Genomic DNA, 13,258 nt, shown 5'->3' on the forward strand with positions numbered 1-13,258 from the left:
ATTGATGATGCGTTGCAGATCACGAAGAAAATGGTGTAGTTTTTCTGCTCCTGGGAAGTCCTGAACAATGAAGGGTACCCTGTCGGTTGCAGCACGTGTCTGTCGCCTGAGGAGGTCATTACGGTTTCTTCCTCTGGCACGTCGGAACTGGCGGTCAGTGAATTGAGCATCGTACCATTGCACTACACACACATATATATACATAGACACGCACTCACACACACCCTTACACACACTCACACATGCAACCTTTCAAGAGACTTAGACCACTCTACACTCACGCACACGTTTACACTCTCTCTCTCAGACACTCACAACACCCTCACCCCAGACAGAGACACTCCCACACTCTCACATGCAGCCACTCAAAGACTTAAGACACTCTACACTCACATACACACTCTCTCACATTCCAGACAGACACTCACACACAGACACAAAGACCCACATGCATACATATACATATACGTTTTTGGGGTGAATTTGTACTTGCAGCATTTGTACTTTCCTCAAAAACTGCATAAATTCATGTAAAACTCCGTTATCTCACTTTTTAGATTAGAATCCATCTAAACATCCATGGCACAGACAGAGAACACAGGGGGATAACACCTCGAACATATTGTCTAGCTAACACCAATTGTTACAGTTAACCTGAAAATGCAACTTAAAAAAAAGTTTTGTGATTTACACATGAAAGAACTATCAAACAGATGAAAGACTCAACAGACAATCAAGGTATTTTTCAATGTATAATTTCAGGTACATCACCCTGTAAACTTTTACTATAAATTCTGTACTTACAATTGTATACTCCACAATCACCTGATGAAGGAGCGACTGTGCATCCAATTAAACCTGTTGGACTATGACCTGGTGTGTGATTTTTAACTTCGTCCAAATGAAATCACTTTGTACATGTTATATTTCCCCTTCAGTCATCTCTTCTTTAAGGAAAATTAACCCAAGCTATCTTGTCTCTCTGCAGAACATAAATGTTTGGGGTTATTTTGGGGAGCAATGTGTAAGGTAGCAGCAGGATGCACATCTGAACGTAATGACTATACTCATGTACAAACGTGCCAGCAGGTGGTGCTGTCGTCCTCAGGGATGCCGGGAATTGTAGTCTCTGGTCAGCAACACACACACGGACAGTACTATTCTACGTCGTAGGGTTTGCTGGGAGCTGTAGTCTGTCCGGCGCGATAGGACTACAACTCCAAGCAGGCAAGTGATTTGCGCAAGCGCACTTGCGGAGATCCTGCCCATGGTTGCCTATGCGGAGAAGGTAGCGCGCGGAGCGATGTCGAGATCTGATGAGGAGGAGAGGGATTTCCGGGGATTCTCTCGATTTGACAGTCCAAGTAGCTCAGCCGGAAACAGTGAGCTCGAGTCCTGGCAGGAGGAGGATGAACCATCTGAGGGAGAAGTGGCACAAGATGAGGTAAAGTGAGCTCAAAAGCGGATGTGAGAGGGAGCGTGGTCGGCTATGTCCCGGGAACCGAAGGAGCTGCCCGTGGACAGAATCAACAGGCGATTGAGCTCCGCTCAGCGTCTAGCGTTTCCCGCACTTTCCCACTATGGCTCTGTTTTGGTAAGAGCGCAGGGGCTGGCGGGACGCAGGAGGAGTTAGGGCAGTGCGCACGCGCAGGCCGCTCACGCATCCCTACACGAGTCCCCGCAAGCAGCAGGTGGGTGGGGCCATGGTGAAGGGGGTGGGGCATAGGGAGAGCAGTCTTTGCATTGGCCTTTGAAAGCTTGTGATTTCAAATGCGACTACAACCAGGTGTCATGTGACTTCTGACTTATACTACCTCAACTAAGGAGCGAAGTTTCTCTTTATCTACCCCGTCTGCACCCTAGAGAACTCTATACTTAAATTAAATCTCTGTCAGCTTTCTCTGCTTTATGGGAAATAACTCCAAGGAGAAAGTGAGGACTGTAGATCCTGGAGATCAGCCTGTCAACTCTCATCACAGCTCACTCAGCCCAGGCAGCAGTCCTGGTGATTCTCCTCTGTGCTTTGTCTAATGCAAACACATCCTTCTTATATTGTATTATCCATAACTGCAGACAGTGACCCTAAGGTTTTACACAGTTCCATAATAACCTCCTATTTCTTGTATTTAGTGTCCTAACTAATAAAAGCAAGTACCCAGATGCCTTTTAAATCATCTTGTCTACATGTCATTTTGACTGCAAGGATAATGGACACAAGGTCTGCCTGATCCTCTGTAGTTCTGATTAGAGTGGTGCTGGAAAAGCACAGCAGGTCAGGCAGCATCCGAAAAGCAGGAAAATCGATATATCGGGCAAAAGCCCTTCATCAGGAATGAGTCTGGGAGCCTTGAGGGTGGAGAGATAAATGGGTGGAGCGGATGGGGGGAAGAAAGGCTCCCAGCCTCATTCCTGATGAAGGGCTTTTGCCCGAAACATCAGTTTTCCTGCTCCTTGGATGCTGTCTGACCTGCTGTGCTTTTCCAGCACTACTTTAATCTTGATTCTAATCTCCAGGACCCACTTTTGCCGAATTGATTTTAACCTTACTGTGCATCCTCTTCCAAGGATGCCTACCTTGGAGAAGTTCTCCTCTTTCTACAAGGATCTCAGTGAATGTCTCTCTCACTGTAACCCCCAGGTCATCTCCTCTGCCCTGAAGCTCTTCAGCAGCACAGTTCTCATGACCTGTCTATCTTCCTTCCTACCTATCTGTTCCACCCTCCTCTCTGATCTATCACCTTTACTCCACCTCCATCCACCTATTGCACTCTCAGCTACCATCCCCCAGGCTCACCTCCTCCCATTTATCTCTCCACCCCGAAGGTCCCCAGCCCCATTCCTGATGAAGGGCAAAACGTTGATTTTCCTGCTCCTTGGATGCTACCTGACCTGCTGTGCTTTTCCAGCACCACTCCAATCTTAACTCTAATCTCCAGCATCTGAGGTACCCACTTTTGCCTTCCTAGCGTTCTGCCATTCAATATTACTAGTCCAGTCAAAATGAATCACCTGATACTTTTTAGGATTAAATTCAATTTGCCAAAAAAAAGTCTTTTTTGTTTTTATATTTCTGGTTTCAAGTCCTATGACTCTGTTTAGAATGGAAATTATGTGATTTTAATATATTCAAGGTTTGCATAAAGATTTATAGCTTGGGTGCCGGTTGTTGTAGTGTGGGTATGTTAGCCAAGCTGGGATGTTGATTTGCAGACATTTTCATCACTTGTCTAGGTGACATCTTCAGCACTTTGGAACATCCTGTGAAACACTCCTGTACTGTGTCTTCTAGAATTTACTTGGTTCCGTTTCTGCTGCTTCCGGTTGCCCGTCCCAGTTGTTTGTTGTAGTGCCCGGTATATTGGGTCAAGACCTATGTGTTTGTTGATGGAGTCTGTGGGTGAGTGCCATGCTTCTAGAAACTCTCTGGCTGACCACAGTTTGGCTTGTCCTATGATCATTGTGTTTTAGATTAGATTACTTACAGTGTGGAAACAGGCCCTTCGGCCCAACAAGTCCACACCGACCTGCCGAAGCGCAACCCACCCATACCCCTACATTTCCCCTAACCTAACACTATGGGCAATTTAGCATGGCCAATTCACCTGACCCGCACATCTTTGGACTGTGGGAGGAAACCGGAGCACCCGGAGGAAACCCACGCAGACACGGAGAGAACGTGCAAACTCCACACAGTCAGTCGCCTGAGTCGGGAATTGAACCCGGGTCTCAGGCGCTGTGAGGCAGCAGTGCTAACCACTGTGCCACCGTGCCGCCCACCACGTTGATTTTCCTGCTCCTTGGATGCTACCTGACCTGCTGTGTTGTCCCAGTTGAATGTGTGGTCCTTACCACCTGTGTGTGGCTACTTGGACAGTTGGTCATAGTGTTTAGTGACTAGTTGGTGTTCATGGTTGCGGATTGCATGTTTGAACTATGTAGTGTTGCATGCTTTGCATGGAATCTTGTAAATTACACTTATTGTCTGAGTGTAGCTGTCAGTTTATGGGCTCTCATGAACCCAAGTGGTCGGAGAAGTCTGACTGTCAGTTCCGAGATGTAAGGTAGCATGACTAGTGAGTTAGGTCATGGCATGTCTTCATCGCATTGTTTTTCAGTTAGGCATCTATGGATGAAGTTGCAGGGATATCCATTCGTAATGAATACTCTGTAGAGGTGTTCTTCTTCTTACGTTCATAGATCAGGAGTGCTGCAGTGTTTTGTAGCCTCTTTAAACAGGGTACTAATCCAGCTTCTCTTGTGTGTTTGGGCGGTTGCTGTTGTAGTTCAGGACCTGGTCAGTCCTGTATACTTTTGTGGTGCATTCACCATTCAGTGTTCTTTCTACCATCACATCCAGGAATAGAAATTGATTGTTGATTTCTTCCTCTCTTGTAAACCTGATACCCGTGAGCATGATGCTGATAATCTGGTGTGTGTGTTCACGATTTCTTTTCTCTTAATGATAATTAAAGTGTTGTCTAGACTTTGTGTTGGATTTGTGGGAGGGCTGTTTGTTCCAGTCTTTGGCATCACTGCTTCTGCTATGAACCCAGAAATGGGTGAGCCCATAGGTGTCCCATTGATCTGTTCATATATTTGATTGTTGAATGTGAGTGTGTTGACAAGCGCAGGTCTAGTAGTTTGAGTATGCAGTCCTTGTTCACAGGTTCCCCCTCATGTTGTCTGTTTTGTTTGTCCAGGAGGTGTCTTGCTGTCTGAAGTTCTATCAATTGAAGTGAACATGCCGTTACATCAAATGAGACTATTCCTTCGTCCTTGTCTGTGTTTATGTTCTTGATATTGTCTAGGAATTCCCATGATGATTGAATGGAGTGTTTGGATCCGCTGATGAGATGTTTTAGTTTTTGTTGAAAATCTTTTGCCTGTTACTGTAATGCTAAATATATGAACAGATCAATGGAACAGATGGGCTTACCCATCTGTGGGCTCATAGCAGAAGCAGTGATGCAAAGACTGAAACAAACAGCCCTTTCACAAATCCAACCCAAACTCAGGATCTGATACATGGATGACACTTTTGTTATCATTAAGAGAACAGAAATCATGAACACACACTGGATTATCAACACCATGCTCACGGGGATTAGGTTTACGAGACAGGAGGAAAGCAACAATCAATTTCCATTCCTAGATGTGATGGTAGAAAGAACACAGAATGGTGAATGCACCACAAAAGTGTACAGGAAAGCCACACATACTGACCAAGTCCTGAATCACAACAGCAACCGCTCAACACACCCAAGAGAAACTGTATTAGGACCCTGTTCAAAGATACTACAACACACTGCAGCACTCCCCACCTACAAAGGGAAGAAGATGAGTATTCACCAAGAAAGGATATCCCCGCAACTTCATCCGCAGATGCCGAACAGGCAAGCAATGCAACATGGACATGCCACAATCAATTCAGTAGCCACACTACCTTGCATAAAAAATGTCTCGGAAATTACACCCTGATTTCTCCGACCATTGGGATTCATGGCAGCCCATAAACCGACAACCATGCTCAGACAACAACTCACTAGAACAAAAGACCCTATACCCATCATGTGCAAGGCTAAGGTAATTTACAAGATTCCATGCAAAGACTGCATGCAACATTATATAGGATGAACAGGCAGAGAATTAGCAATCCACATCCACGAACACCAAGTAGCCACTAAATGCAATGACCAGCTGTCCCTAGTAGCCATACACACAGATGGTGAGGACCGTAAATTCGACTGGAACAACACAACAATCATAGGACAAGCCAAACAGAGGGCAGCCATGGAATTTCTAGAAGCATGGCACTCATCCATAGACTCCATCAACAAACACAGAGATCTAGGCCCAATATACCGGTCACTACCACGAACTACCAGAAAATGGCAACCAGAAACAGCAGGATTGGAACCAAATAAATTCCAGATGACACAGTACAGCAGCACTTCACAGGTGGCTCCAAAGCACTGAAGATGTCACCCAGCCAGGAGACGAAATGTCTGCAAATCAACTTCCTGGCTCAGCAAACGTACCCACAACCACAACATTTTAATATACTGATTACATCCTCCCTCCTAAAACAGTTCCTCAGCATCAATGACCACATGTTTCCAATCTGCTTGGATTGACTTTCTCACTCATGGTGAGATGCTGCTGTTGTGCCTTTGCTGATCACACCATAACAGTTTATATATGAATTCCTATTAACAATAATAATAGAAGTTATCAATGTGACTTGCTTTTTGGACACAAGACTTTAATAGGTGATAGTCACACTCTAAATATAATCATAGCTATTTCTAAAATTTAGTGCTCTGGAGAGTAATGAAGAGTCACTATCGCCAGGAAAGTACCATGAGTCTTAGAAAGAAGTACATTTACAGAGGTTACGCTCCTTGGAACTGATGATGTGGTTTTCACTCAGATTATAGTGTTAAAAGTTTAGATGAAGAGGAATTTGTTAAGTGCGTACAAGACAATTTTCTGATTCAGTATGTGGATGTCCCTACTAGAGAAGGTGCAAAACTTGATCTACTCTTGGGAAATAAGGCAGGGCAGGTGTCAGTGGGGGATCACTTTGGGGCCAGCAACCATAATTCTATTCGTTTTAAAATCGTGATGGAAAAGGATAGACCAGATCTAAAAGATGAAGTTCTAAATTGGAGAAAGACCAATTTTGATGCTATTAAACAAGAGCTTTCGAAAGCTGATTGGGGGCAGATGTTCACAAGTAAAGGGATGGCTGGAAAATGGGAAGCCTTCAGAAATGAGATAACAAGAATCCAGAGAAAGTATATTCCTGTCAGGGTGAAAGGAAAGGCTGTAGGTATAGGAATGCTGGATGACTAAAGAAATTGAGGGTTTGGTTAAGAAAAAGAAAGAAACATATATAAGGTATAGACAGGATGGATCGAATGAATCCTTATAAGAGTATAAAGGAAGTAGGAGTATACTTAAGAGGGAAATCAGGAAGGCAAAAGGGGACATGAGATAGCTTTGGCAAATACAATTAAGGAGAATCCATAGGGTTTTTACAAATACATTAAGGACAAAAGGGTAACTAGGGAGAGAATACGGCCTCTCAAAGATCAGCAAGGAGGCCTTTGTGTGGAGCCGCAGAAAATGGGGGAGATACTAAATGAGTATTTTGCAACAGTATTTACTGCGGAAAAGGATATGGAAGATATAGGGAGATAGATGGTGACAACTTGCAAAATGTCCAGATTACAGAGGAGGAAGTGCTGGATGTCTTGAAATGGGTAAAGGTGGATAAATCCCCAGGACCTAATCACGTGTACCCGAGAACTCTGTGGGAAGCTAGAGAACTGATTGCTGGGCCTCTTGCTGAGATATTTGTATCATCGATAGTCACAGGTGAGGTGCCGGAAGACTGGAGGTTGGCAAACATATTGCCATTGTATAAGAAGGGTGGTAAGGACAAGCCAGGGAACTATAGACCAGTGAGCCTGACCTCGGTGGTGGGCAAGTTGTTGGAGGGAATCCTGAGGGACAGGATGTATGTGTATTTGGAAAGGCAAGGACTGATTAGGATAGTCAACATGGCTTTGTGCGTGGGAAATCATGTCTCACAAACTTGATTGAGTGTTTTGAAGAAATAACAAAGAAGATTGATGAGGGTAGAGCAGTAGATGTGATCAATATGGACTTCAGTAAAGCGTTCGACAAGGTTCCCCATGGGAGACTGATTAGCAAGGTTAGATCTCATGGAATACAGGGAGAACGAGCCATTTGGATACAGAACTGGCTCAAAGGTAGAAGACAAAGGGTGGTGTGGAGGGTTGTTTTTCAGTCTGGAGGCCTGTGACCAGTGAAGTGCTGGGTCCTCTACTTTTTGTCATTTACACAAATGATTTGGATGCGAGCATAAGAGGCACAGTTAATAAGTTTGCAGATGACACCAAAATTGGAGGTGTAGTGGACAGCGAAGAGGGATACCTCAGATTACAACAGGATCTTGACCAGATGGGCCATTGGGCAGATGGAGTTTAATTCAGATAAATGCGAGGTGCTGCATTTTGGGAAAGCAACTCTTAGCAGGACTTATACACTTAATGGTAAGGTCCGAGGGAGTGTTGCTGAACAAAGAGACCTTGGAGTGCAGGTTCATAGCTCCTTGAAAGTGGAGTCGCAGGTAGATAGTATAGTGAAGAAGGCGTTTGATATGCTTTCCTTTATTGATAAGCGTATTGAGTACAGGAGTTGGGAGGTTATGTTACAGCTGTACAGGACATTGGTTAGGCTACTGTTGGAATATTGCGTACACTTCTGGTCTCCTTCCTATCGGAAAGGTGTTGTGAAACTTGAAAGGGTTCAGAAAAGATTTCCAAGGATGTTGTCAGGGTTGGAGGATTAGAGCTAGAGGGAGAGGCTGAACAGGCTGGGGCTGTTTTCCCTGGAGCGTTGGGGGCTGAGGGGTGACCTTATAGAGGTTTAGAAAATTATGAGGGAGATGGATAGGGTAAATAAGAAAAGTCTTTTTCCCTGGGTTGGGGGAGTCCAGAACTAGACGTTTAGGGTGAGAGGGGAAAGATATAAAAGAGACCTAAGGGCCAACTTTTTCACACAGAGGGTGTGCGTGTATGGAATGAGCTGCCAGAGGACGTGGTGGAGGCTGGTTCAATTGCAACATTTAAGAGGAATTTGGATGGGTATCTGAATAGGAAGGGTTTGGAGGAATATGGGCTAAGTGCTGACAGGTGGGACTAGATTGGGTTGGGATATCTGGTCAGCATGGACATGTTGAATCAAAGGGTCTGTTTCCATGCTGTACATCTTTATGACGCTATTGTGTTATGAAGTTGAAGAAAGGCATGTACTGTAGAGAGAGTGAATGCTGTTTTGTATAGAGAGCTTACGAGCACCATTCATATAACTAGCTAGCAGTCTCAGAGTATACTGGAAAATTTTAAACATAACATTTGGCTTTGAAATGGATACCTGAGTTTTGGTTGTTGTTTTGACAACAATTCAAATTTAGCTAATCAGTTTAAATTATACCCCAGGATATTAAAACCCAATTGAGTTTGAATGTATTGTTTTTGCCAATCTTGAACCCATGAGATGATCCGATGTTTGGGGTATAAAGAAGCAGGCATTTTGAAGGTTAGACAGAGACCAGCTGCCATCAACAGAGTAACTGCCAGCAAAACACTCTCTAACAAAAGTACCTTTTTCATATGTATCATATTCACGGTCAAAATAAAGAAGACAACCCAGGGAGATCTTCAGCCGAAAGAAGATGGACACTGACGACGACAACAGCCGCTGTGTGGTTGTGCAATTAAGTTGATGTAATTTTAATATGGGTTTTTATTGCAACAGTGTATCGGTTTTTTTTGGAGGCAGATAACTAGCTGTTATGAGAAAGGGGAGCTTAGAGTTGTGAATAGTTAGAGTCATAGTCATAGAGATGTACAGCATGGAAACAGATCCTTTGGTCCAACCCATCCATGCCAACCAGATATCCCAACCCAATCTAGTCTCACCGGCCAGCACCCGGCCCATATCCCTCCAAACCCTTCCTATTCATTTAACTATCCATATGCCTTTAAATGTTGCAATTGTACCAGCCTCCACCACTTCCTCTGGCAGCTCATTCCATACATGTTCCAACCACTGTGTGAAAAAGTTGGCCCTTAGGTCTCTTTTATATTTTTCCCCTCTCACCCTAAACCTATGCCCTCTAGTTCTGGACTCCCTCAACCCAGAGAAAAGACTTTGTCTATTTATCCTATCCATGCTCTTCATACTTTTGTAAACCTCTATAAGGTCACCCCTCGGCCTCCAACACTCCAGGGAAAACAGTCCGAGCCTGTCCCTATAGCTCGAATCATCCAACCCTGGCAACATCCTTGTAAATCCTTTCTGAGCCCTCTCAAGTATCACAACATCTTTCCGATAGGAAGGAGACCAGAATTTCATGCAATATTCCAACAGTGGCCTAACCAATGTCCTGTACAGCTGCAACATGACCTCCCAACTCCTGTACTCAATACTCTGACCAATAAAGGAAAACATACCAAACGCTGTTCTTCACTATCCTATCTACCTGCGACTCCACTTTCAAGGAGCCATGAATCTGCATTCCAAGTTCTCTTTGTTCAATGGAAAAAATTCTGGTCATGAGAGCTGCTTCTTTTTTGAGGTGTTGGGGGTGATTTCCTCGAATTCCAGGAGCAGCAATTACTGTTTTATATGCTGTTGCATTGTTTTGGAACTTTGGAAAAAAAAAGTCAAAACAACAGCAATTTTAAAAGGAAGGAGAACAGACAAAGGAAGCACATGGTGAGGCAGTGCAGGGGAAAGAGAAAGAAACAGACACCACTGGAACCTGCACAGTTACTGCCTTTGCTGTTTGAATTCATGTGTCGCTGGACATGGGAGTGTGTCCATGTGACATAGGAAAATTAACAAACAGTGAAATTCACAACTGATTTTGGAGGAACTGTTTGGACGAAGTTATAGGACAGGAACAGATAAGTGAATTGTTTTAAGTGTGGCCTACAGAAAGTCTGCAGTAGTGAGTAGAATGGGTTCTTTCTTGATTATATGTTTTTTGAAATATGTTTCTAGATTAAACTTAAAATATAAGCCATAATTATTAATTTAACCTGGGGCAGTGTTTTGTGGAGGAATAAGACGGTGTTATTTTCTGGGTCTGTAGATTGTGAAGGAGCAAAAATGGCCTTTAGTACAGTGATATGCGCTTCTTGTCAGATGTGGGAGTTTAAGGAGAGTTTACGGGTTACTGCTGAGTATATCTGCAATAAATGCTATTGGTTGTGAATCCTATCAGATCGAATGGATCGGTTGGAGAGTCAGAGGCAATGAGGAATTTGCAACAGCAACGGTATGTGATGGATGGCAGTTATAGGAAGGGGGAAAGTCTCAGATACAGTCACATGGATGGGTAAACTCCAAGAAAGATAAGAGAGGTAGGCAGCTGTTGCAGGAGTCTTCTGTGGCTACCCCATTTCAAACAAGTATGCTGTTTTGGAAAATGATTGATTCACAGGTGAGCATAGCACAGACAGCCAAGTTTCTGGTATTGAGACTGGCTCTAATGCAATGAGGGGTATGTCACGTTCCAAGAGATCAATTGTGTTAGGGTATTCTCTACTTCGAGGTACAGACAGACGTTTCTGTGGCTAGCAGCAAAAAAACAGAATGGTGTGTTGCTTCCCTGGTGCCAGGATCAAGGATGTCTCAGAGAGGGTACAGAATGTTCTCACGGGAGAGAGGGGCCAGCAAGAGGTCATTGTCCACATTGGAACCAATGACATAGGAAGGCAAAAGGTTGAGATTCTGAAAGGAGATTACAGAGAGTTAGGCAGGAATTTAAAAAGGAGGTCCTCGAGAGTAGTAATATCTGGATTACTCACAGTGCTACGAGCTAGTCAGGGCAGGAATAGGAGGATAGAGCAGATGAATGCATGGCTGAGGAGCTGGTGTATGGGAGAAGGATTCACATTTTTGGATCATTGGAATCTCTCTTCTGGGGAAGAAGTGACCTGTACAAGAAGGACAGATTGCACCTAAATTGGAAGGGGACTAATACACTAGCAGCGAGATTTGCTAGAGCTGCTGGGGAGGATTTAAACTAGTAAGGTGGGGGGGCGGGGGAGGGAGGGGGGTGGTTGGTAGTTGGTAGGACCCAGGGAGATAGTAAGGAAAAAGATCAATCTGAGACTGGTACATTTGAGAACCAAAGTGAGTTAAACAGTCAGGGCAGGCAGGGACAAGGTAGGACTAATAAGTTAAACTGCATTTATTTCTGCAAGGGAACTAACAGGGAAGGCAGATGAACTCAGGGCATGGTTCGGAACATGGGACTAGGATATCATAGCAATTACAGAAACATGGATCAGGGATGGGCAGGACTGGCAGCTTAATGTTTCAGGATACAAATGCTATAGAAAGGATAGATATGGAGGCAAGAGAGGAGGGGGAGTGGCGTTTTTGATAAGGGATAGCATTACAGCTGTACTGAGGGAGGTGTTGTTTAATGTTCACTTTTAGAGTTAAAGAATAAATTGATATTATTTTCTTTAAATAGTGAAGTGTGGGAGTTCTCTGTTGCTCATATTTTAACAGATTACAAGGAGAGGTAAGCTTTTCTAGGTGTTTGGTTTAATTAGCAGAAGATTTTATTGCTATGTCATAATAATTGCATCAATGTAGTTTTCTGCCATTCACATTTAGAATTCCAAAGTGACTGCACTGCATGTTTAATAATGGCAGGAAGATAAAGAAAAGTGAACATTCTTGAAATAAATCTTTATATAATTGGATGCTTCATCTAAGTACAGAGAAACCTCAATTATCCGAATAAGATGGGCAGGCACTATTTCATTCAGATAATTGATTATTGGAGATTTATGTGAAGTCTGCTCCCTGTTCAGACTAGACAAAAGCTCAATGTGTGCGAGAACCCTCCCAGGGCAGCCGGACTGTACACCAACAATAAACAAGCGCGCGTGCGCGCACACACACACACACACACACACACACATACACACACACACACACAAAAGGACTGTAGGGAAAGAGTGTGGACAGAGAGGGGAGCGTGGAGATCAGTCATTTAGAGACAGTGCCTGGACTGTCCAAGAGTGTTCTTGGCAGCATTTCAGTGAGCCGAATTCATTTTTAATCATTGTACCTGTAAATAAAAGACATGATCAGGATTGAAACAGCTCTTTGATGTAATGTTTCTATTGGGACCTTGAGATCCCCTTCAGATAATTGAGACTCAGATAATCGTGGTTCCTCTGTATTACTAAATGACATATTTTGGAGAATCTGATGCAGCTACGCATCTGTGATAACATCAGCAAGATTTCCTAGCAACTTGAACAGCTGGAAGTGAGAGCAGGTTTACTAGAAAAATTCAGGTGGTCTGCCTAAATAAGGGGTAGATGTCTCAGTTCATGTTGCAATTTCAGTGTTCTCAAGGCTTCTAGTGCTGAGAATAGGTGCAGTCATATAGCACTCTTAATGTAATAAACTGCCTAACAGTGGAATACTGAGGTATCTGATTTGCATTTTAAACGTGGAGACCAAAAATAATATTTTCAAATTTCCTGTTGGCACAAAACCAAGTGGGAATGTGAGTTTTAAGGAGGATACAAAGAAGCTTTGAGGGGATTTAAGCAAGCTCAGAAAATGGTTAAGAACATGGCCATGAAATATAATGTGGAAGATGTAAATATATAATAGATTAGATTACACT

The 13,258-nt window shown here is 43.6% G+C and overlaps 1 protein-coding gene across 6 annotated transcripts in view; it reads left to right on the forward strand.

Annotated features, from left to right (window-relative positions):
- Nucleotides 1–1,260: 1,260 nt before the first annotated feature.
- The window catches only part of pcgf6 (polycomb group ring finger 6), an 88,928-nt gene continuing 76,930 nt past the window's right edge, over nucleotides 1,261–13,258 (forward strand). For 4 of the 6 annotated variants that reach the window (XR_009645867.1, XM_060842152.1, XM_060842157.1 and 1 more), the window contains exon 1: nucleotides 1,261–1,444. Coding sequence is in view for 5 of the 6 variants with exons in the window: in XM_060842152.1 (XP_060698135.1) it covers nucleotides 1,268–1,444 (177 nt within the window). In the remaining variant the exon portion in view is untranslated. Of the gene's footprint in view, nucleotides 1,445–1,475; nucleotides 1,595–13,258 lie in introns of those variants that run through there. The other 2 variants (XM_060842155.1, XM_060842156.1) reach the window with 1 other exon arrangement.

Source organism: Hemiscyllium ocellatum, chromosome 22 (assembly GCF_020745735.1).
Source record: "Hemiscyllium ocellatum isolate sHemOce1 chromosome 22, sHemOce1.pat.X.cur, whole genome shotgun sequence".
Classification (NCBI taxonomy): Eukaryota; Metazoa; Chordata; class Chondrichthyes; order Orectolobiformes; family Hemiscylliidae; genus Hemiscyllium; species Hemiscyllium ocellatum.